At 46.6% G+C, this 25,546-nt stretch overlaps 1 protein-coding gene across 2 annotated transcripts in view; it reads left to right on the top strand.

Annotated features, from left to right (window-relative positions):
• The window catches only part of LOC137417226 (uncharacterized), a 27,998-nt gene extending 2,452 nt beyond the window's left edge, over nucleotides 1-25,546 (top strand). The window contains exons 1-2 of one of the 2 annotated variants that reach the window (XM_068103060.2): nucleotides 4,120-4,390; nucleotides 22,262-25,546. In XM_068103060.2, coding sequence (XP_067959161.2) covers nucleotides 4,180-4,390; nucleotides 22,262-22,713 — 663 coding nt within the window. In that variant the 5' untranslated portion in view covers nucleotides 4,120-4,179 and the 3' untranslated portion in view covers nucleotides 22,714-25,546. Of the gene's footprint in view, nucleotides 1-4,119; nucleotides 4,391-22,261 lie in introns of those variants that run through there. The other variant, XM_078770457.1, reaches the window with a different exon arrangement.

The following is a 25,546-nucleotide window of genomic DNA, read 5'->3' as shown; positions in this document are numbered from 1 at the left end:
TCCGATGAGTGGCGGATCTGCTGTCCCCCTGTCATGTGACCAGATCCTCATCTCTGATTGGTGGACGTTTGTGAGAGACACACATACATACACAGGATGGACAGACAAACGGTGTTCCAGATGGCATTGCCCTACAGGATACGCCATAAAAATATGGCTGCTGTACCATGTGACAGATGACGTCATCATTATTTTTTCTTGACCAATTTATCCCGAGATCTCGCCCAATAATTTCAAACTGATCGGATCAAGCGTTCGTACTTGTCCATTTATGACGTCATAATGAAGGCACCTATGACATCATCATTAACATACGTTATTCCACTTTGGGAGTACTTTACAATGAGCCACCTTTCAATCTTTTCCATGGAGCGCTTTTGGGGATATTAGAGGTGCAATTTTTTTCAGTATTTCCAAGATGGCGCCCGCACCACGTGAACTATGAGGTCATAAATATTGCTAAAAATTACACAGCAGGCGGCAGTCCGCTGGTGAAAGTTTCATGTCAATCGGACCAACGGTTGCAGAGAAAACGCATTTTAAAGGGAATAAACCCGCAAAATGCCGGCGTAAGGGACATACTGCTCTGCTGCTCTATCTCACCCTCTCTCTGTTCTCTTCACCCTCTCTTTTGCTCAAGGTCAACTGCCATCTGCTTGGAAATCAGCCAACATCACCGCTTTGCACAAAAAAGGTGCAAAAACAGATCCTAGCAACTACAGACCAATCAGCCTTCTCCCAATTATCAGCAAAGTCATGGAATCCATCATTGCTTCGGATATGAAATCTTTCCTCTTCTCCAATGGCTTGATCTCTGATCATCAATTTGGTTTCAGACCAGGTCACTCTACTCTGGACATGCTGCTTCTGCTGTCTCAACAATGGATGGAGGTCCTCAATGCCAAACAGGAAATTAGAGCTGTCTCCCTCGACATATCACGTGCCTTCGACACGGTCTGGCACCCCGCTCTGCTCACCAAACTCTCCTCCTTTGGTATCCATGGAAATCTCCACGCATGGCTGGCGGACTTCCTCTCTAGTCGTCGTCAACGTGTGGCCCTGAATGGGTTTCTCTCATCTCCTCTTCCTGTTCAGGCTGGAGTTCCCCAAGGCAGTGTTCTGGGCCCCGTGCTTTTTCTGGTCTTCATCAATGATCTCTCTGACTCTCTCGAAAATCCTCTCTATCTCTTTGCTGATGACTCCACTCTCTGCCGCTCCATTCCTCTTCCCTCAGATCGGCAGTCTGCTGCCTCCTCACTCTCTGAAGACCTGGACAAAATCACAGACTGGTCAAACAAGTGGAACATGTCTTTCAATCCTGACAAATCTCACACTCTTACTATGTCTCTCCGAAAAGATCGACTGGACAACCCTCCCATCTACTTTCTCAACAATCCTCTCCAAGAAGTTCTGTCGCTCAAGATTTTGGGTCTCACTATCTGCCATGATCTTTCTTGGGAAAACCACATTTCCAAGCTGGCCTCCAAAGCCAGTCGCCGACTGGGCATCCTCCGTCGTGCGAAGTCCTTCCTCGGCACACCTGAGCTCCTCACCACATACAAGGCTTTCATCCGCAGCTCAATGGAATACTGTTCTCCCCTATGGGCCGGTGCTCCTGCCTCACACCTAGCTCGGCTTCACGCTGTTGAAACCAAAGCTTTCAGAATTATTGGAATCTCCCGCGATGAAGCTATCTCTGAGGGCCTTTCACTCACTCACCGCAGGCAGGTAGGTGGTCTTTCTGTCTTCTACCGACTCCTCTCCGGCCTTGCACCCCCAGCTCTCTCTGTGCTCTGTCCCCCAAATATTCCTACAGGTCGCACAAGATCTGCCAGCAACCCTCTGATGGTTAAACTGCCGAAATCTCGGCTCTCTGCTCACCTTCACTCTTTCATTCCTCTTTTCTCCCGCCTCTGGAACAAACTCCCTCACTCCCTTCAATCCCACTCCTCCCTCCAGGTCTTTAAAACAGCTGTTCACCACCATCTCTTATCTTCCCCCATCCAAAACCTTGAACTTTTCTACCCCCGCTAATTCACCCCAGATCCACCTTGTTTGAAATTCCAACTTCTTTCCTGGAAGTCCTGGCAGTGTCAATATGTTTTATACCTCTCCCACCGCCCCCTTCCCATGCCCCCCCCCCCAAAGCCCTCGCCCTCTCTTAAATCTCTCGATGTCTCCATGTCTCTCGGTCCCTGCTCTCAAATGTTGTGTTTTGTGTCCTTCCCCCTCTCTCCCCATCTTGTCTACCGCTCCCGATGTTATATGTTTTATGTGTCGGTTTGTCTTTCTGTGTGATTAATATTCGCTCTTTCACGAGCCTCGATCTTGTATACAAAAAAAAAAAAAAATACAGTCATGTGAAAAAGTAAGTGCGGTACACCCCATGTAAAGTTTCGACTTTTTCAACATATTTCAACATGCAGCTATTTGATCTTAATTTCAACAATATTAATAGATAAAGGTGATATAATATAACAAATATCATGAAACATTTACATTTTGTAGTCCATTGTATAATTTAAATAAACATAAATACAAATTTCGCATGTAGAAAAAGTAAGTACACCCTTGGCTCTAATAGGTGGTATTGCCCCCTTTGGCAGAAACAACCTCAAGTAGGCGTTTCTTATAACTGTCTACCAGTCTCTGACATCGACTGGGAGACATTTTTGCCCACTCCTCCATGCAGAATTCTTTCAGCTGTGCGATGTTTGAGGGGTTTCTTGCATGCACAGCTCGTTTCAAATCCCCCCACAACATCTCGATGGGTTTTAGATCTGGGCTTTGACTTGGCCATTCCAGAACCCTCCATTTCTTTCTTTTCAGCCATTCCTTGGTGGATTTACTGGTATGTTTCGGGTCATTGTCATGTTGCAAGGTCCACCTTCGGATGAGCTTCAACTTTCCGACAGATCGCCTCACATTATCCTCAAGCACCCTCTGGTACAATGAAGAATTCATAGTGGATTCTATGATTGTGAGCTGCCCAGGTCCTGATTCAGCGAAGCTGCCACAAACCATAATATTTCCACCACCATCCTTTACAGTTGGTATCAGGTTCTTGTGGTCAAATGCTGTATTTGGTTTTCGCCAAACATGTCTTCTGGTACTGTGGCCAAATAGCTCTACCTTTGACTCATCTGTCCAGAGCACATTGTTCCAGAAGTGCTGGTCTTTGCCTACGTGTTCATTGGCAAACTTTAGTCTTGCCATGATGTTCTTTCTGGACAGCAACGGTTTCCTCTTGGCACACCTCCCATGTAGATCAAATTTGTGCAGCCTCTTTCTAATGGTAGACTCGTGCACTTTGACATCAACAGTGGCAAGAGCTACCTGTAGGTCCCGTGATGACATTCTGGGGTTCTTCGAGACTTCTTTCAGCATCTTGTGGTCTGCTCTCGGGCTGAACTTGCTGGGGCGGCCTGGCCTGAACAAGTTGGCAGTTGTTTGGAATCTTCTCCACTTGTAGATGATCTTCCAGACAGTCGAATGATTGATTTCAAATTGTTTGGAGATCTTTTTTAATCCCTTCCCAGTCTCATAGGCATCTATAACCTTCGTTCTGAAGACCTCAGAGAGCTCTTTTGATCTCGGCATGGTAATGCAGCACACTTGAACAACAAAGAGCAAACCAAACTAAATGTCTGAGGTTTAAATAAGACAGGTTCCTCCAAGATCATCTCTAACGATGTTCTAATCATTTGCACCTGAGCTGGTGCGCCTCATTGTAATTTTAGGTACTTGAAGTAGTGATAATTGTAGGGGTGTACTTACTTTTTCCACATGCGAAATTTGCATTTATGTTTATTTAAATTATACAATGGACTACAAAATGTAAATGTTTCATGATATTTGTTATATTATATCACCTTTATCTGTCAATATTGTTGAAATGAAGATCAAATAGCTGTATGTTAAAATATGTTGAAAAAGTCAAAACTTTACATGGGGTGTACTTACTTTTTCACGTGACTGTACATGTGGAACCAGGGAACTCCCAGGAAGGTTTGTGATACAAAAAAATAAAATAAATAAAGAAGTTACATTTGTGTGTGATCACATGTGACGAAACTGCAAACTCCAACTCGCGAACGACGCTAGTTATCCCCTCGCGGAGGGCGGGATATCCCAGGAATCGTTTTCTTGTTCCTATCCCAAAGATTATCCATCACAGGTATGCCGAGGAAACGGAAATCCCAAATCGGAAGGTGTGCTCGAGATGCGATGAGACGGAAAGCACGCAGAGAGCAGGAGCACCGCTCTCGACGACTTCAGCAAGGCCAGCAGCGTCACGTGTCCGCGAGACACGAGGAAATGGTGGAGCAGCACCGCTCCGACTCCCACAGACATCGTCGTGATGCCGGCCGGCGCAGAGTCTCACATGCTGGTACAAATGAAAATGTAAACATTGTCCACGGTTTGTGATCCGTACGTGCTCTCGGGTGTGTTCACTTACCAAGTTTACCACTCTCAAGTGGCTCAAGCACTCCTTTCAAAACCGTTGCTAAGGAACGGGTAGCTTGTCAGGCGCTCGCTAACTGCTTGGTAACGAATCAAAACCATTGCTAAGGAACGGCTGGCTTGTCAAGCGCTCGCTAACTGCTTGGTAACGAATCAAAACCATTGCTGAGGAACGGCTGGCTTGTCAAGTGTTCGCTAACTGCTTGGTAACGAATCAAAACCGTTGCTGAGGAACGGCTGGCTTGTCAAGCGCTCGCTAACTGCTTGGTAAAGAATCAAAACCGTTGCTAAGGAACGGCTTGCTTGTCAAGCGCTCGCTAACTGCTTGGTAACGAATCAAAACCATTGCTGAGGAACGCCTGGCTTGTCAAGCGCTTGCTCGCTGCTTGGTAACGAATCAAAACCGTTGCTAAGGAACAGCTGGTTTGTCAAGCGCTCGCTGCTTGGTAACGAATCAAAACCGTTGCTAAGGAATGGCTGGTTTGTCAAGCGCTCGCTCGCTGCTTGGTAACGAATCAAAACCGTTGCTAAGGAACGGCTGGTTTGTCAAGCGCTCGCTCGCTGCTTGGTAACGAATCAAAACCGTTGCTAAGGAATGGCTGGTTTGTCAAGCGCTCGCTCGCTGCTTGGTAACGAATCAAAACCGTTGCTAAGGAACGGCTGGTTTGTCAAGCGCTCGCTCGCTGCTTGGTAACGAATCAAAACCGTTGCTAAGGAATGGCTGGTTTGTCAAGCGCTCGCTCGCTGCTTAGTAACGAATCAAAACCGTTGCTAAGGAACGGCTGGCTTGTCAAGCGTTCGCTAGCTGCTTGGTAACGAATCAAAACCGTTGCTAAGGAACGGCTGGCTTGTCAAGCATTCGCTAACTGCTTGGTAACAAATCAAAACAGTTGCTAAGGAACGGCTGGCTTGTCAAGCGCTCGCTCGCTGCTTGGTAACGAATCAAAACCGTTGCTAAGGAACGGCTGGCTTGTCAAGCGCTCGCTAACTGCTTGGTAACGAATCAAAACCGTTGCTAAGGAACGGCTGGCTTGACAAGCACTCGCTAACTGCTTGGTAACGAATCAAAACCGTTGCTAAGGAACGGCTGGTTTATCAAGCGCTCGCGAACTGCTTGGTATCGAATCAAAACCGTTGCTAAGGAACGGCTGGTTTATCAAGCGCTCGCGAACTGCTTGGTAACGAATCAAAACCGTTGCTAAGGAACGGCTGGCTTGTCAAGTGTTCGCTAACTGCTTGGTAACGAATCAAAACCGTTGCTAAGGAACGGCTGGCTTATCAAGCGTTCGCTAACTGCTTGGTAACGAATCAAAACCATTGCGAAGGAACGGCTGGCTTGTCAAGCGCTCGCTCGCTGCTTGGTAACGAATCAAAACCGTTGCTAAGGAACGGCTGGCTTGTCAAGCGCTCGCTAACTGCTTGGTAACGAATCAAAACCGTTGCTAAGGAACGGCTGGCTTGTCAAGCGTTCGCTAACTGCTTGGTAACGAATCAAAACCATTGCTAAGGAACGGCTGGCTTGTCAAGCGATCGCTAACTGCTTGGTAACGAATCAAAACCATTGCTAAGGAACGGCTGGCTTGTCAAGCGATCGCTAACTGCTTGGTAACGAATCAAAACCGTTGCTAAGGAACGGCTGGATTGTCAAGCGCTCGCCAGCTGCTTGGTAACGAATCAAAACCATTGCTAAGGAACGGCTGGCTTGTCAAGCGCTCGCTAACTGCTTGGTAACGAATCAAAACCGTTGTTAAGGAACGGCTGGCTTGTCAAGCGCTCGCTAACTGCTTGGTAACGAATCAAAACCGTTGCTAAGGAACGGCTGGCTTGTCAAGCGCTCGCTAACTGCTTGGTAACGAATCAAAACCGTTGCTAAGGAACGGCTGGCTTGTCAAGTGCTCGCTAACTGCTTGGTAACGAATCAAAACCGTTGCTAAGGAACAACTGGTTTGTCAAGTGTTCGCTAGCTGCTTGGTAACGAATCAAAACCGTTGCTAAGGAACGGCTGGCTTGTCAAGCGCTCGCTAACTGCTTGGTAACGAATCAAAACCATTGCTAAGGAACGGCTGGCTTGTCAAGCGCTCGCTAACTGCTTGGTAACGAATCAAAACCGTTGCTAAGGAACGGCTGGCTTGTCAAGCGCTCGCTAACTGCTTGGTAACGAATCAAAACCATTGCTGAGGAACGGCTGGTTTATCAAGCGCTTGCTCGCTGCTTGGTAACAAATCAAAACAGCTGGTTTGTCAAGCGCTCGCTAACTGCTTGGTAACGAATCAAAACCATTGCTGAGGAACGCCTGGCTTGTCAAGCGCTTGCTCGCTGCTTGGTAACGAATCAAAACCGTTGCTAAGGAACAGCTGGTTTGTCAAGCGCTCGCTGCTTGGTAACGAATCAAAACCGTTGCTAAGGAATGGCTGGTTTGTCAAGCGCTCGCTCGCTGCTTGGTAACGAATCAAAACCGTTGCTAAGGAACGGCTGGTTTGTCAAGCGCTCGCTCTCTGCTTGGTAACGAATCAAAACCGTTGCTAAGGAATGGCTGGTTTGTCAAGCGCTCGCTCGCTGCTTGGTAACGAATCAAAACCGTTGCTAAGGAACGGCTGGCTTGTCAAGCGTTCGCTAGCTGCTTGGTAACGAATCAAAACCGTTGCTAAGGAACGGCTGGCTTGTCAAGCATTCGCTAACTGCTTGGTAACGAATCAAAACAGTTGCTAAGGAACGGCTGGCTTGTCAAGCGCTCGCTCGCTGCTTGGTAACGAATCAAAACCGTTGCTAAGGAACGGCTGGCTTGTCAAGCGCTCGCTAACTGCTTGGTAACGAATCAAAACCGTTGCTAAGGAACAGCTGGCTTGTCAAGCGCTCGCTAACTGCTTGGTAACGAATCAAAACCGTTGCTAAGGAACGGCTGGTTTATCAAGCGCTCGCGAACTGCTTGGTAACGAATCAAAACCGTTGCTAAGGAACGGCTGGTTTATCAAGCGCTCGCGAACTGCTTGGTAACGAATCAAAACCGTTGCTAAGGAACGGCTGGTTTGCCAAGCGCTCGCTAACTGCTTGGTAACGAATCAAAACCGTTGCTAAGGAACTGCTGGTTTGTCAAGCGCTCGCTAACTGCTTGGTAACGAATCAAAACCGTTGCTAAGGAACGGCTGGTTTGTCAAGCGCTCGCTAACTGCTTGGTAACGAATCAAAACCGTTGCTAAGGAATGGCTGGCTTGTCAAGCGCTCGCTAACTGCTTGGTAACGAATCAAAACCGTTGCTAAGGAACGGCTCGCTTGTCAAGCGCTCGCTAACTGCTTGGTAACGAATCAAAACCATTGCTGAGGAACGCCTGGCTTGTCAAGCGCTTGCTCGCTGCTTGGTAACGAATCAAAACCGTTGCTAAGGAACAGCTGGTTTGTCAAGCGCTCGCTGCTTGGTAACGAATCAAAACCGTTGCTAAGGAATGGCTGGTTTGTCAAGCGCTCGCTCGCTGCTTGGTAACGAATCAAAACCGTTGCTAAGGAACGGCTGGTTTGTCAAGCGCTCGCTCGCTGCTTGGTAACGAATCAAAACCGTTGCTAAGGAATGGCTGGTTTGTCAAGCGCTCGCTCGCTGCTTGGTAACGAATCAAAACCGTTGCTAAGGAACGGCTGGCTTGTCAAGCGTTCGCTAGCTGCTTGGTAACGAATCAAAACCGTTGCTAAGGAAAGGCTGGCTTGTCAAGCATTCGCTAACTGCTTGGTAACGAATCAAAACAGTTGCTAAGGAACGGCTGGCTTGTCAAGCGCTCGCTCGCTGCTTGGTAACGAATCAAAACCGTTGCTAAGGAACGGATGGCTTGTCAAGCGCTCGCTAACTGCTTGGTAACGAATCAAAACCGTTGCTAAGGAACGGCTGGCTTGTCAAGCACTCGCTAACTCCTTGGTAACGAATCAAAACCGTTGCTAAGGAACGGCTGGTTTATCAAGCGCTCGCGAACTGCTTGGTAACGAATCAAAACCGTTGCTAAGGAACGGCTGGTTTATCAAGCGCTCGCGAACTGCTTGGTAACGAATCAAAACCGTTGCTAAGGAACGGCTGGCTTGTCAAGTGTTCGCTAACTGCTTGGTAACGAATCAAAACCGTTGCTAAGGAACGGCTGGCTTGTCAAGCGCTCGCTAACTGCTTGGTAACGAATCAAAACCATTGCAAAGGAACGGCTGGCTTGTCAAGCGCTCGCTCGCTGCCTGGTAACGAATCAAAACCGTTGCTAAGGAACGGCTGGCTTGTCAAGCGCTCGCTAACTGCTTGGTAACGAATCAAAACCGTTGCTAAGGAACGGCTGGCTTGTCAAGCGTTCGCTAACTGCTTGGTAACGAATCAAAACCATTGCTAAGGAACGGCTGGCTTGTCAAGCGATCGCTAACTGCTTGGTAACGAATCAAAACCATTGCTAAGGAACGGCTGGCTTGTCAAGCGATCGCTAACTGCTTGGTAACGAATCAAAACCGTTGCTAAGGAACGGCTGGCTTGTCAAGCGCTCGCCAGCTGCTTGGTAACGAATCAAAACCATTGCTAAGGAACGGCTGGCTTGTCAAGCGCTCGCTCGCTGCTTGGTAACGAATCAAAACCGTTGCTAAGGAACGGCTGGCTTGTCAAGCGCTCGCTAACTGCTTGGTAACGAATCAAAACCGTTGTTAAGGAACGGCTGGCTTGTCAAGCGCTCGCTAACTGCTTGGTAACGAATCAAAACCGTTGCTAAGGAACGGCTGGCTTGTCAAGCGCTCGATAACTGCTTGGTAACGAATCAAAACCGTTGCTAAGGAACGGCTGGCTTGTCAAGCGCTCGCTAACTGCTTGGTAACGAATCAAAACCGTTGCTAAGGAACGACTGGTTTGTCAAGTGTTCGCTAGCTGCTTGGTAACGAATCAAAACCGTTGCTAAGGAACGGCTGGCTTGTCAAGCGCTCGCTAACTGCTTGGTAACGAATCAAAACCGTTGCTAAGGAACGGCTGGCTTGTCAAGCGCTCGCTAACTGCTTGGTAACGAATCAAAACCGTTGCTAAGGAACGGCTGGCTTGTCAAGCGCTCGCTCGCTGCTTGGTAACAAATCAAAACCGTTGCTAAGGAACAGCTGGTTTGTCAAGCGCTCGCTGCTTGGTAACGAATCAAAACCGTTGCTAAGGAATGGCTGGTTTGTCAAGCGCTCGCTCGCTGCTTGGTAACGAATCAAAACCGTTGCTAAGGAACGGCTGGTTTGTCAAGCGCTCGCTCGCTGCTTGGTAACGAATCAAAACCGTTGCTAAGGAATGGCTGGTTTGTCAAGCGCTCGCTCGCTGCTTGGTAACGAATCAAAACCGTTGCTAAGGAACGGCTGGCTTGTCAAGCATTCGCTAGCTGCTTGGTAACGAATCAAAACCGTTGCTGAGGAACGGCTGGCTTGTCAAGCATTCGCTGACTGCTTGGTAACGAATCAAAACAGTTGCTAAGGAACGGCTGGCTTGTCAAGCGCTCGCTCGCTGCTTGGTAACGAATCAAAACCGTTGCTAAGGAACGGCTGGCTTGTCAAGCGCTCGCTAACTGCTTGGTAACGAATCAAAACCGTTGCTAAGGAACGGCTGGCTTGTCAAACGCTCGCTAACTGCTTGGTAACGAATCAAAACCGTTGCTAAGGAACGGCTGGTTTATCAAGCGCTCGCGAACTGCTTGGTAACGAATCAAAACCGTTGCTAAGGAACGGCTGGTTTATCAAGCGCTCGCGAACTGCTTGGTAACGAATCAAAACCGTTGCTAAGGAACGGCTGGCTTGTCAAGTGTTTGCTAACTGCTTGGTAACGAATCAAAACCGTTGCTAAGTATCGGCTGGTTTGTCAAGCGCTCGCTAACTGCTTGGTAACGAATCAAAACCGTTGCTAAGGAACTGCTGGTTTGTCAAGCGCTCGCTAACTGCTTGGTAACGAATCAAAACCGTTGCTAAGGAACGGCTGGTTTGTCAAGCGCTCGCTAACTGCTTGGTAACGAATCAAAACCGTTGCTAAGGAATGGCTGGTTTGTCAAGCGCTTGCTCGCTGCTTGGTAACGAATCAAAACCATTGCTGAGGAACGGCTGGCTTGTCAAGCGCTTGCTCGCTGCTTGGTAACGAATCAAAACCGTTGCTGAGGAACGACTGGTTTGTCAAGCGCTTGCTCGCTGCTTGGTAACGAATCAAAACCATTGCTGAGGAACGGCTGGCTTGTCAAGCGCTTGCTCGCTGCTTGGTAACGAATCAAAACCGTTGCTAAGGAATGGCTGGCTTGTCAAGCGCTTGCTCGCTGCTTGGTAACGAATCAAAACCGTTGCTAAGGAATGGCTGGTTTGTCAAGCGCTCGCTAACTGCTTGGTAACGAATCAAAACCATTGCTGAGGAACGGCTGGCTTGTCAAGCGCTTGCTCGCTGCTTGGTAACGAATCAAAACCGTTGCTGAGGAACGACTGGTTTGTCAAGTGTTCGCTAACTGCTTGGTAACGAATCAAAACCATTGCTGAGGAACGGCTGGCTTGTCAAGCGCTTGCTCGCTGCTTGGTAACGAATCAAAACCGTTGCTGAGGAACGACTGGTTTGTCAAGCGCTCGCTAACTGCTTGGTAACGAATCAAAACCGTTGCTGAGGAACGGCTGGCTTGTCAAGCGCTCGCTAACTGCTTGGTAACGAATCAAAACCGTTGCTGAGGAACGACTGGTTTGTCAAATGTTCGCTAACTGCTTGGTAACGAATCAAAACCATTGCTGAGGAACGGCTGGTTTGTCAAGTGTTCGCTAACTGCTTGGTAACGAATCAAAACCATTGCTGAGGAACGGCTGGCTTGTCAAGTGTTCGCTAACTGCTTGGTAACGAATCAAAACCATTGCTGAGGAACGGCTGGCTTGTCAAGTGTTCGCTAACTGCTTGGTAACGAATCAAAACCATTGCTGAGGAACGGCTGGCTTGTCAAGCGCTTGCTCGCTGCTTGGTAACGAATCAAAACCGTTGCTAAGGAACGGCTGGTTTGTCAAGCGCTCGCTGCTTGGTAACGAATCAAAACCGTTGCTAAGGAACGGCTGGTTTGTCAAGCGCTTGCTCGCTGCTTGGTAACGAATCAAAACCGTTGCTAAGGAATGGCTGGTTTGTCAAGCGCTCGCTCGCTGCTTGGTAACGAATCAAAACCGTTGCTAAGGAACGGCTGGTTTGTCAAGCGCTCGCTAACTGCTTGGTAACGAATCAAAACCGTTGCTAAGGAATGGCTGGCTTGTCAAGCGCTCGCTAACTGCTTGGTAACGAATCAAAACCGTTGCTAAGGAACGGCTCGCTTGTCAAGCGCTCGCTAACTGCTTGGTAACGAATCAAAACCATTGCTGAGGAACGCCTGGCTTGTCAAGCGCTTGCTCGCTGCTTGGTAACGAATCAAAACCGTTGCTAAGGAACAGCTGGTTTGTCAAGCGCTCGCTGCTTGGTAACGAATCAAAACCGTTGCTAAGGAATGGCTGGTTTGTCAAGCGCTCGCTCGCTGCTTGGTAACGAATCAAAACCGTTGCTAAGGAACGGCTGGTTTGTCAAGCGCTCGCTCGCTGCTTGGTAACGAATCAAAACCGTTGCTAAGGAATGGCTGGTTTGTCAAGCGCTCGCTCGCTGCTTGGTAACGAATCAAAACCGTTGCTAAGGAACGGCTGGCTTGTCAAGCGTTCGCTAGCTGCTTGGTAACGAATCAAAACCGTTGCTAAGGAAAGGCTGGCTTGTCAAGCATTCGCTAACTGCTTGGTAACGAATCAAAACAGTTGCTAAGGAACGGCTGGCTTGTCAAGCGCTCGCTCGCTGCTTGGTAACGAATCAAAACCGTTGCTAAGGAACGGATGGCTTGTCAAGCGCTCGCTAACTGCTTGGTAACGAATCAAAACCGTTGCTAAGGAACGGCTGGCTTGTCAAGCACTCGCTAACTCCTTGGTAACGAATCAAAACCGTTGCTAAGGAACGGCTGGTTTATCAAGCGCTCGCGAACTGCTTGGTAACGAATCAAAACCGTTGCTAAGGAACGGCTGGTTTATCAAGCGCTCGCGAACTGCTTGGTAACGAATCAAAACCGTTGCTAAGGAACGGCTGGCTTGTCAAGTGTTCGCTAACTGCTTGGTAACGAATCAAAACCGTTGCTAAGGAACGGCTGGCTTGTCAAGCGCTCGCTAACTGCTTGGTAACGAATCAAAACCATTGCAAAGGAACGGCTGGCTTGTCAAGCGCTCGCTCGCTGCCTGGTAACGAATCAAAACCGTTGCTAAGGAACGGCTGGCTTGTCAAGCGCTCGCTAACTGCTTGGTAACGAATCAAAACCGTTGCTAAGGAACGGCTGGCTTGTCAAGCGTTCGCTAACTGCTTGGTAACGAATCAAAACCATTGCTAAGGAACGGCTGGCTTGTCAAGCGATCGCTAACTGCTTGGTAACGAATCAAAACCATTGCTAAGGAACGGCTGGCTTGTCAAGCGATCGCTAACTGCTTGGTAACGAATCAAAACCGTTGCTAAGGAACGGCTGGCTTGTCAAGCGCTCGCCAGCTGCTTGGTAACGAATCAAAACCATTGCTAAGGAACGGCTGGCTTGTCAAGCGCTCGCTCGCTGCTTGGTAACGAATCAAAACCGTTGCTAAGGAACGGCTGGCTTGTCAAGCGCTCGCTAACTGCTTGGTAACGAATCAAAACCGTTGTTAAGGAACGGCTGGCTTGTCAAGCGCTCGCTAACTGCTTGGTAACGAATCAAAACCGTTGCTAAGGAACGGCTGGCTTGTCAAGCGCTCGATAACTGCTTGGTAACGAATCAAAACCGTTGCTAAGGAACGGCTGGCTTGTCAAGCGCTCGCTAACTGCTTGGTAACGAATCAAAACCGTTGCTAAGGAACGACTGGTTTGTCAAGTGTTCGCTAGCTGCTTGGTAACGAATCAAAACCGTTGCTAAGGAACGGCTGGCTTGTCAAGCGCTCGCTAACTGCTTGGTAACGAATCAAAACCGTTGCTAAGGAACGGCTGGCTTGTCAAGCGCTCGCTAACTGCTTGGTAACGAATCAAAACCGTTGCTAAGGAACGGCTGGCTTGTCAAGCGCTCGCTCGCTGCTTGGTAACAAATCAAAACCGTTGCTAAGGAACAGCTGGTTTGTCAAGCGCTCGCTGCTTGGTAACGAATCAAAACCGTTGCTAAGGAATGGCTGGTTTGTCAAGCGCTCGCTCGCTGCTTGGTAACGAATCAAAACCGTTGCTAAGGAACGGCTGGTTTGTCAAGCGCTCGCTCGCTGCTTGGTAACGAATCAAAACCGTTGCTAAGGAATGGCTGGTTTGTCAAGCGCTCGCTCGCTGCTTGGTAACGAATCAAAACCGTTGCTAAGGAACGGCTGGCTTGTCAAGCATTCGCTAGCTGCTTGGTAACGAATCAAAACCGTTGCTGAGGAACGGCTGGCTTGTCAAGCATTCGCTGACTGCTTGGTAACGAATCAAAACAGTTGCTAAGGAACGGCTGGCTTGTCAAGCGCTCGCTCGCTGCTTGGTAACGAATCAAAACCGTTGCTAAGGAACGGCTGGCTTGTCAAGCGCTCGCTAACTGCTTGGTAACGAATCAAAACCGTTGCTAAGGAACGGCTGGCTTGTCAAACGCTCGCTAACTGCTTGGTAACGAATCAAAACCGTTGCTAAGGAACGGCTGGTTTATCAAGCGCTCGCGAACTGCTTGGTAACGAATCAAAACCGTTGCTAAGGAACGGCTGGTTTATCAAGCGCTCGCGAACTGCTTGGTAACGAATCAAAACCGTTGCTAAGGAACGGCTGGCTTGTCAAGTGTTTGCTAACTGCTTGGTAACGAATCAAAACCGTTGCTAAGTATCGGCTGGTTTGTCAAGCGCTCGCTAACTGCTTGGTAACGAATCAAAACCGTTGCTAAGGAACTGCTGGTTTGTCAAGCGCTCGCTAACTGCTTGGTAACGAATCAAAACCGTTGCTAAGGAACGGCTGGTTTGTCAAGCGCTCGCTAACTGCTTGGTAACGAATCAAAACCGTTGCTAAGGAATGGCTGGTTTGTCAAGCGCTTGCTCGCTGCTTGGTAACGAATCAAAACCATTGCTGAGGAACGGCTGGCTTGTCAAGCGCTTGCTCGCTGCTTGGTAACGAATCAAAACCGTTGCTGAGGAACGACTGGTTTGTCAAGCGCTTGCTCGCTGCTTGGTAACGAATCAAAACCATTGCTGAGGAACGGCTGGCTTGTCAAGCGCTTGCTCGCTGCTTGGTAACGAATCAAAACCGTTGCTAAGGAATGGCTGGCTTGTCAAGCGCTTGCTCGCTGCTTGGTAACGAATCAAAACCGTTGCTAAGGAATGGCTGGTTTGTCAAGCGCTCGCTAACTGCTTGGTAACGAATCAAAACCATTGCTGAGGAACGGCTGGCTTGTCAAGCGCTTGCTCGCTGCTTGGTAACGAATCAAAACCGTTGCTGAGGAACGACTGGTTTGTCAAGTGTTCGCTAACTGCTTGGTAACGAATCAAAACCATTGCTGAGGAACGGCTGGCTTGTCAAGCGCTTGCTCGCTGCTTGGTAACGAATCAAAACCGTTGCTGAGGAACGACTGGTTTGTCAAGCGCTCGCTAACTGCTTGGTAACGAATCAAAACCGTTGCTGAGGAACGGCTGGCTTGTCAAGCGCTCGCTAACTGCTTGGTAACGAATCAAAACCGTTGCTGAGGAACGACTGGTTTGTCAAATGTTCGCTAACTGCTTGGTAACGAATCAAAACCATTGCTGAGGAACGGCTGGTTTGTCAAGTGTTCGCTAACTGCTTGGTAACGAATCAAAACCATTGCTGAGGAACGGCTGGCTTGTCAAGTGTTCGCTAACTGCTTGGTAACGAATCAAAACCATTGCTGAGGAACGGCTGGCTTGTCAAGTGTTCGCTAACTGCTTGGTAACGAATCAAAACCATTGCTGAGGAACGGCTGGCTTGTCAAGCGCTTGCTCGCTGCTTGGTAACGAATCAAAACCGTTGCTAAGGAACGGCTGGTTTGTCAAGCGCTCGCTGCTTGGTAACGAATCAAAACCGTTGCTAAGGAACGGCTGGTTTGTCAAGCGCTTGCTCGCTGCTTGGTAACGAATCAAAACCGTTGCTAAGGAATGGCTGGTTTGTCAAGCGCTCGCTCGCTGCTTGGTAACGAATCAAAACCGTTGCTAAGGAACGGCTAGCTTGTCAAGCGTTCGCTAGCTGCTTGGTAACGAATCAAAACCGTTGCTAAGGAACGGCTGGCTTGTCAAGCATTCGCTAACTGCTTGGTAACGAATCAAAACAGTTGCTAAGGAACGGCTGGCTTGTCAAGCGCTCGCTCGCTGCTTGGTAACGAATCAAAACCGTTGCTAAGGAACGGCTGGCTTGTCAAGCGCTCGCTAACTGCTTGGTAACGAATCAAAACCGTTGCTAAGGAACGGCTGGCTTGTCAAGCGCTCGCTAACTGCTGGGTAACGAATCAAAACCGTTGCTAAGGAACGGCTGGTTTATCAAGCGCTCGCGAACTGCTTGGTAACGAATCAAAACCGTTGCTAAGGAACGGCTGGTTTATCAAGCGCTCACGAACTGCTTGGTAACGAATCAAAACCGTTGCTAAGGAACGGCTGGCTTGTCAAGTGTTCGCTAACTGCTTGGTAACGAATCAAAACCGTTGCTAAGGAACGGCTGGTTTGTCATGCGCTCGCTAACTGCTTGGTAACGAATCAAAACCGTTGCTAAGGAACTGCTGGTTTGTCAAGCGCTCGCTAACTGCTTGGTAACGAATCAAAACCGTTGCTAAGGAACGGCTGGTTTGTCAAGCGCTCACTAACTGCTTGGTAACGAATCAAAACCGTTGCTGAGGAACGACTGGCTTGTCAAGCGCTTGCTCGCTGCTTGGTAACGAATCAAAACCGTTGCTAAGGAATGGCTGGTTTGTCAAGCGCTTGCTCGCTGCTTGGTAACGAATCAAAACCATTGCTGAGGAACGGCTGGCTTGTCAAGCGCTTGCTCGCTGCTTGGTAACGAATCAAAACCATTGCTGAGGAACGGCTGGCTTGTCAAGCGCTTGCTCACTGCTTGGTAACGAATCAAAACCATTGCTGAGGAACGGCTGGCTTGTCAAGCGCTTGCTCGCTGCTTGGTAACGAATCAAAACCGTTGCTAAGGAACGTCTGGTTTGTCAAGCGCTCGCTAACTGCTTGGTAACGGAACACACCCCTGCATTCATTAATCTCGCCGCTACCTGTCTCCACCTGGCTGTGTGTTCCTTTGGCGAGTGGCTTGCTCGAATCACACTCCCACGTCGCGCTCGGCACCTCGCCGCTACCTGTCTCCACCTGGCTGTGTGTTCCTTTGGGGAGTGGCTTGCTCGAATCACACTCCCACGTCGCGCTCGGCACCGCGCCGCTACCTGTCTCCACCTGGCTGTGTGTTCCTTTGGCGAGTGGCTTGCTCGAATCACACTCCCACGTCGCGCTCGGCACCTCGCCGCTACCTGTGTCCACCTGGCTGTGTGTTCCTTTGGCGAGTGGCTTGCTCGAATCACATTCCAACGTCGCGCTCGGCCCCGCGCCGCTACCTGTCTCCACCTGGTTGTGTGTTCCTTTGGCGAGTGGCTTGCTCGAATCACACTCCCACGCCGCGCTCGGCCCCGCGCCGCTACCTGTCTCCACCTGGCTGTGTGTTCCTTTGGCGAGTGGCTTGCTCGAATCACACTCCCACGCCGCGCTCGGCCCCGCGCCGCTACCTGTCTCCACCTGGCTGTGTGTTCCTTTGGCGAGTGGCTTGCTCGAATCACACTCCCACGCCGCGCTCGGCCCCGCGCCGCTACCTGTCTCCACCTGGCTGTGTGTTCCTTTGGCGAGTGGCTTGCTCGAATCACACTCCCACGCCGCGCTCGGCCCCGCGCCGCTACCTGTCTCCACCTGGCTGTGTGTTCCTTTGGCGAGTGGCTTGCTCGAATCACACTCCCACGCCGCGCTCGGCCCCGCGCCGCTACCTGTCTCCACCTGGCTGTGTGTTCCTTTGGCGAGTGGCTTGCTCGAATCACACTCCCACGCCGCGCTCGGCCCCGCGCCGCTTCACAACATGGCCGTCTCCATGGAAACGGTGTCATTGTGGTACTCGATCTGATGTTGTCCGGGTCGTCGTTTTCAGTTTCACTCGATCGTGTTGTGACAACTTCCTCCAAAACAATTTAATAAGTTACAGAGTGAGAGGACGAAAAGAGAGAGAAAGATAAACTAGAAAGCACGTGAAAATGCAAAGCGCATCCACGTCCGTTTGGGTTTCGCCTTCTTCTTCCTCTTCTGTATGGAAAAATAACGGAAACAGTTTTAAAACATTCAAAATGAAAATTTATGATTTTACGCAGCCTTGACCTTTGAGCTTTATATCTAACAAAAAAAATCAGCTTCTAGCTTTTAATTGGTGGACCAATTCAGTGAGCCGGTATGCAAATTCCTGAATTTTTAGGTCAATTGGGTGAAAATTGGTGATTTTTCGCGAACTTGACCTTTGACCTTTTTATCTAAAAAAATAATCTGCTTGTAGCTTTTGATTGGTGAACCGATTGAGTGACGCAATATGCAATTTTTTTTTAATTTCTGGTCAATCGGATAAAAATTGATGATTTTATGTGACACTGACCTTTGACCTTTTGACAAAATTATTCATTTGCCTTCTCCGTATTCTCATAATAAAGGTTTGGTGAAAAGTTGATGACAAAATCAAATGGTAAAAATGTTACAGCCCTGGCATGGACACTGGACACTGCACACACACACACACACACACACACACACACACACACACACACACACACACACACACACATACACACACACACACAGAGACAGACACACACACAGAGACAGACACACACACAGAGACAGATACACACACAGAGACAGACACACACAGAGAGACAGACACACATACAGAGACACATACACACATAGACACACACACACATCTCGTTTTTTCATTTCTGTTCCTCACAATTCTGTCTCTCTTATTCACAGACACACACATACATACACACAGATACACACACAGACACAAACACATACACACACACACAGACACACCTGTTGCTTTGCACACAGACACACACACATACACACACATACACAAACAGACACACACAGACACACACACACACACATACATACACACAGACACATACATACACATACAGTCATACACACATACACACACACACACATACATACACAAACAGACACAAACAGACACACAGACACATACACACACACACACACACACACACACACACACACACACATACAGACACACAAACATACACACATACACACACACACACACACATCTCGTTTTTTCATTTCTGTTCCTCACAATTCTATCTCCCTCTTTTATTCACACACACACACACACACACACACACACACACACACACACACACACACACACACACACGATGACATTACCCGGTCTCAGGGACTAATAAATGGGGAGTCACTGAGTCAGATAGGTGTGCGTGTGCTCCCTATGAAGCTTATATATGGACCCTACCATTGTGCATTTTGGAAGGGGGGTTGTGTGTTTATCTTGAAAAAAAAATTCTATATCTTGCCCAGCGGCTTGCAAACCTGTTCATACGGAACGTTTAGCTTCTAAAGCGATAGCGAGCTGCTTACTAATGGAACACACTCCTGCCACTCACCAGCCTGAACTTGCGTACGTAATAAACAGACACCCAATCAAGGTTGCTTGCATCCCGGCATGCATTGCGAGGAGGGCGGGGCTTGTTCTGACTGGATATTTCGGAGGGAAGTTTGGAATCTGACTCCTGAGGCCAGACATCGTCCTGCTCGGTTCGTCGTTGTTGTTGTTGTTGTTGGGTTTTTTTCACGATTTCCGACTCCTTTCGTTGTACTGATGGGGTGGGGGTAATCTAATTCTAACTAGAACGGGCACTCGGTAGAGCGCATACCTTCGCCGCAGCTACTGTTCTGTACTGTACTAAAATACGATTTTGACCTTTTCGTGACCTTGACCTTGACCTTTGACCCGATTGCTCCCAAAATCTAATCAAATGTGTCCCGTATAATAACCTATCATCCCACCAAATTTCATGCAATTCGGTTGAATACTTTTTGAGTTATGCGAATAACATACACACACACACACACACAGACATACAAATAAATACACAGCGATCAAACATAACCTTCCGCTTTTGCGAAGGTAATGAGTAAATCCTGATTGTTGTTGGGTGGAGGCCATTTTGAGCGCTCCGTGCGTTGTTTCCTCAAAGTGCGATCTGTTCAACCAGGAGATCCTCAGCATTGATTCAACAAACATTTCTGAAAATTTTCTCGTTATTTTGTTGACATCAATATCGTGATACAGATTCCGATTGGTATTCGATTTACATATAATTCATCTATGTGATCATACAACCCCTCATCAATAACGGAGGCAATGATTGATAAATTAATTCAAGCTTTCGTGTGAGTGTTACTGTTGTAGCCGATTCTGTGATACAGATTCGTCACAATGAATAATTTTCCTTAAATGATGATTTTAATAAGCTTTTCTTTGAGCTTAGGGGCTGATTCTGTGAAGCAGATTCGTCCCTTTTTTGTTTTTTTTTGTGTGCAGAATCGAGGCTCATGTAAGAGGTAAGATTAATTAACTAACTAATTTATAACTTCCCAATTGTCGTTGCGAGCTGATTGTTTTCAACCATTTAAATCGGTGATAATTGCACATGAATTGTCACGGAGAGCGAAGTAGGAACATTCGCAGCAAGTTTACACCACATGAATGCTTCTGATTTAACTCATATTTACGATTACTTCGTGTTTTTTGGGTAAGGGAATGGCAAACCACACAGTGTAACTTGTGCCAAGAACCGCTTCAGCAGCACTGACGCTTTGTAAGGTCATGTATATATATATATATATGTATGTATGTATGTATATATGTATGTATATGTATATATATATGTATGTATATATATATGTATGTATGTATATATGTATGTATATGTATATATATATGTATGTATGTATATATGTATGTATATATGTATGTATATGTATATATATATGTATGTATGTATATATGTATGTATATGTATATATATATGTATGTATGTATGTATGTATATATGTATATATATATGTATATATGTATGTATATGTATATATATATGTATGTATGTATATATGTATGTATATGTATATATGTATGTATATGTATATATATATGTATGTATGTATATATGTATGTATATGTATATATATATATGTATGTATGTATATATGTATGTATATGTGTATCGAACAGGAATGAATTCCTGCATGGGCTGACTGATTATAATCTGATAAAAGAAATCCTGACAACCCAGGACTCAAACCCAAGGACCTCATCACTTGCCCGAACCCAAGGACAGCCCACTGAGCTATTGAGTCTTCGGGATATTCTCAGAAATTTTACACACTAACGCTGCAAGCTCTGTACTGCAAGTGCTGTACTACAAGAGCTCTGTACTGCAAGAAGACAACACTGTATATGTACACACATACACAAATACACAGTCGGACCCCGACATTCACGAGGGATACGTTTCTGAAAAATGCCGCGAATGGGAAATCCAATTTTTTTTTCTTATTTTAACTCTGCATGGTCTCGGCTCAGGGAAGAGCTTTGACACAGAACAAATCAGGACACACAACATAACAAAGGGAACAGCAAGGCTGAGGAAGAAAATAGTTGGAGATGGACAAACATGAGATACAGGTAACAATGAGGGGTAAGGGAGAATGCAAAGGGTGGGAAAGATGGACACATAAGGAAAAATTATAAGAGGGATGGGGGTGATTTAACGGGTGTAGAAAAGATCATGATTTTTGAATGGGCGATGACTTGAGATGGGGGTGAACAGCTGTCTTGAAGACCTAGAGGGAAGAATGAGATTTGAAGAGAGTATGGAAGGTGGTTCCATAGATGGGGAAAAAGATGAATAAATGAGCGGAGGTGAGCAGTGGTTCTGGATTTAGACGGTTTCACTAGGAAGGGGATGCTGCTGGACCGCATGCGTCCTGCATATACCTGAGGGAAACAAAGCACGGAGAGGGCACAAAGTGCAAGTCTTGACAAGGCACCACCAGGTTTTAGAGGAGGGAGACGAATTTGAAAGCTCATTCTTGAAATTGGACAGATGTTGTTTTCTGGCCCTCCAGAGAGTAGACACACTCGTTGTGGGCTTTGTGGAATTATCTGAGGTTGTCTTCAGTTGTATTTGCCTTTTAGGAGGAGAATACAAGTTGTTTTAAAGCAACTACCTCACCACAGGATTCAGAGTACCAAGAGCGGGAGGATGGATAAGATAATTGAAGACAAGATGGGATGCATCTGTGCATAAGAGAGAGCAGGTTTCTGTGGAAGAATTCCCAGACTGAATTAATATCAGCGGCGGTGGATATAGGAGACCAGTCCTGATGCGCAAAAAAAAAAAAAAAAAAATCTTTTTTTTTTTTTTTTTTAACCAGAAATACGCAGAACCCACGAATGTTGGGACCACGGATGTTGAGGTCCGACTGCCATCGAGGTATGTTTCCACACATGTCTATAAAGACCTGTCATAAGGACCCATTGAGGAGATGGATTGAACTCAGATACAGTTGTCGTATCGTTCATACAAAATATATGAATAAACATGTTCAAAAACACCATGCCATTTATGGTACATGGAAGTATAGCAAGTATTGAGCATTTGTTTATGACGTTCTTTGAGAAAAGATTGTTTTTTTTCACTTTCTGATTTCTTTGCAGGCTCCAGACATATTGTGGATTCTATAAGAGGTCAAGGCAGCAGCATCAGTGTCATCCCAGCCTGGCTGGAGAGCCAGGGTTTGCCGAAGGCATCACTCAGAGCCGTGGTTAGAGGACTGGGAATCGAGATCCTCGGAGCGCTCTGTGCCCGTGCCGAGCCCGCTCCGGCGAGGATTCGACTCTGCTTTTTGGCCACACTAAAGTTCACATCCACCATGTATGCCATACTCTGCCGTTTCATGGAGTCTTGCCATGCACGGACAAGCTCAGAACTGACCAATGTGTCCAGATATGAAAATGACTCGGAAATAGGAAGACCTGCTGGAGTTCTGTGGATTAAAGTGGAAGATGAATACTCCTTTGGCCCTGCAGAGAAGACAAGGGACTCGGAGGTTAATAAGTTGAAGCATGAAGAAACGCTTCTAATCACTACCAACATAACTACAACCTAAAGCAATATCAAATATACCCCTTACACAAAATTACAATGGCAGATACGAAAAACAACAAAAATAACTGTTTATTGCCGATTTAAAAAGTGTTAACTAAAATTTTTGATGATAAAATAAGTGCTAACGCTATGACATGAGAAATCGACAAATAGAACCCTTAATCCCCTAATATGAAAATTTTTGTGCATCATCTATGGAAAAATAAATTCAGAAACCAAAAGGTTTTGACGTCCTAGGTCACGTGGTTGGCCTGCCATATTGTTTTTAACACGAAAGCCTGAAAAAAAACTAAAAACCCTTTTTCTCCGAAATGGCTGAACAGATCGAGCCCAAACTTTGCAGGCATGATCGCAAAGACAAACAAATGGTCCCCGGCCATGACGTCATAGGTCACATGGTTTAGGAGCTATGATGTTTGTGGAATATATTTTTTATATATATGAATGTATTTTTTGATGATTATGTATTTTTGGTCCCAATGCAGAGTTCTTTAGAATGAGCCATGATTCAATTTTTTTCAATCGAACCACTTCAGAGATAGAGTGGCAAACTTGAAGATGTTTCCTAAGATGGCACCCATACCACACGACACATGACGTCATAATTAGCAGTCGAAAATTATACAGGTCGAGCCAATCACTTGGTGAAAATGTCGTGTCAATCGGACCAACGGTTGCAGAGAACGTTGATTTTGAAAATTTCTGACATGAAAAAAAGGGAGGGGGAAAGAATTACTGATTATTGCATTTTCATGTGGACTGAATCTACCAACCGGACCCTCCAAAATCTCAAGATAATCACAAACTATGCACCTGTCCATAAACAAGCCGTTTCCATCGACGGTTATAGTTACACGACGATGCACAAATATTTGTCTCTTTATTACCCTCACCAGAGGGGAGGGCATTGCATTGGATCCGTTTGTTTGTCTGTCTGTCTGTCCACACAGAATGTGAGTACACTTTTCTCTGTAACCGTTCGTCCGATTGCAAATAAAGTTTCACCATAGGAGCACCTCCTCCTGTAAAATTTTAAAATGATAATTATGACGTTATAGGTCACATGATACGGACGCCATTTTGCACCTTTATATCTTTGGAATCGATCCATGGAAAAAAAAAATGAAACATGGCTCATTGTCAAGTACTCCTCATCGGAGATAAGATGTGTTAATGATGATTTCATTGGTGCCTTCATTATGACATTATAATTAGAAAAGTAGTTTGATCCGATCACTTTGATATTTCTTGAGCATCATCGACACAAAAATTATATGGGAGAATTAAATTGATGATGTCATCGGCCACGTGGTTCGGCAGCCATATTGGATGAACATAAATATACGTCATCGATAAACCACACAAACACAACAGCTAATAAGTACCACACAAAATACACCACACAAACACGTCCTCGCGAAGGTCTGAAATCTCTGATTGCTCTGCCTTGTCGCTCAAATGTTTTCAAAGCAACTGTTGCTTTTTTTTTGGTTTTCATCTTCCTGAAGTTGAATCATTTAACATTTTGCATAAATCAAGTGCGGTGGGACCCCGCTATTCATGGGGGATACGTTCCTGGAAAATCCGCGAATAGCGAAACTGTGAATATCGGGACATTATTTCAATGGAAAAAGGGGGGATTGGTTCCCGAGCCACGAAAATCTGCGAATAGAAAGGACCACACTGCGAATGGTGAGGCAAATCCAGAGAATGTCGAAGATAATCCGCGAAGGTCGATGAAAATCCCTCGAATGTATGCCACTGCATTGTTTCAATGCCCCTGAAAAACCGCGAATTCTCGGAACACGGCCGCGAATAGGAAAAAAACACGATCTCGCGAACACGGCCGCAAATAGAAAAAAAATGCAAATTCGCGGGACACTTTTCTGCAAATAGAAAAACAGGTCACATTTTATCGCCCGTGAATAGCAGAACCACGAATAGCAAAACCGCGGATAGCGGGGCATTGTTTCAATGGAAAAAGGGGGGATTGGTTCCCAAGTCACGAAAATCTGCGAATAGAAAGGACCAAACTGTGAATGGTGAGGCAAATCCAGAGAATGTCGACGATAATCCACGAAGGTTGATGAAAATCCCTCGAATGTATGCCGCGGCATTGTTTCAATGCCCATGAAAAACCGCCAATTCTCGGAACACGGCCGCGAATAGGAAAAAAAAACCGCGATCTTGCGGAACACGGCCACGAATAGATTTTTTTTAAAGTAAATTCGCGGGATATTTTTCTGCGAATAGAGAAACAAGTCGCATTTTATCGCCCATGAATAGTGGAACCACGAATAGCAGGGTCCGACTTTCAAATTATTTCATTGTAAGTTGAACTAAACACACAATGAGTTGAATGTATCATCATTCACAGTCGACAACCTTTTTGCATATTCATCTTAAAATTGCTCCACCTTGGGATGAATGCAGATCTTGTAAAAGTGGGTGGATTGAGTCTTTGCTCATCCAAGGAGTGAATATCAAACTCTGCATCACCTTTTTCATTGTCTGATATGAAGATTTATGTTAAAAAACAAACAAGTGGTCATGTACCAGATTTCAACTTATAACATTATCGCAAATAACTACACTTAATTCGAAGCAATGTGTGTGTGTTTGCTCATCTGTGCATCAGTGTTGTAGTCGAGTTCACCTTGTCCGACTCAGGTCCAAGCTGTCCCCTGCCGTCTGACTCCAAGTCCAACGGTTCTGAGTCCGAATCCTTGGCATTCCGAGTCCTGTACTGAAAGTGTATTGTAAAGTGGCAGGGAAAGCGAATTTATTTGTGCTGATGTATTATGCAAATGAGGACAATAAAATATCAAAATCGA

The sequence above is a fragment of the Myxine glutinosa genome, chromosome 1 (assembly GCF_964187855.1).
Source record: "Myxine glutinosa chromosome 1, kmMyxGlut1.1, whole genome shotgun sequence".
NCBI lineage: Eukaryota > Metazoa > Chordata > Myxini > Myxiniformes > Myxinidae > Myxine > Myxine glutinosa.
This window is presented reverse-complemented; position numbering and strand designations above follow the sequence as displayed.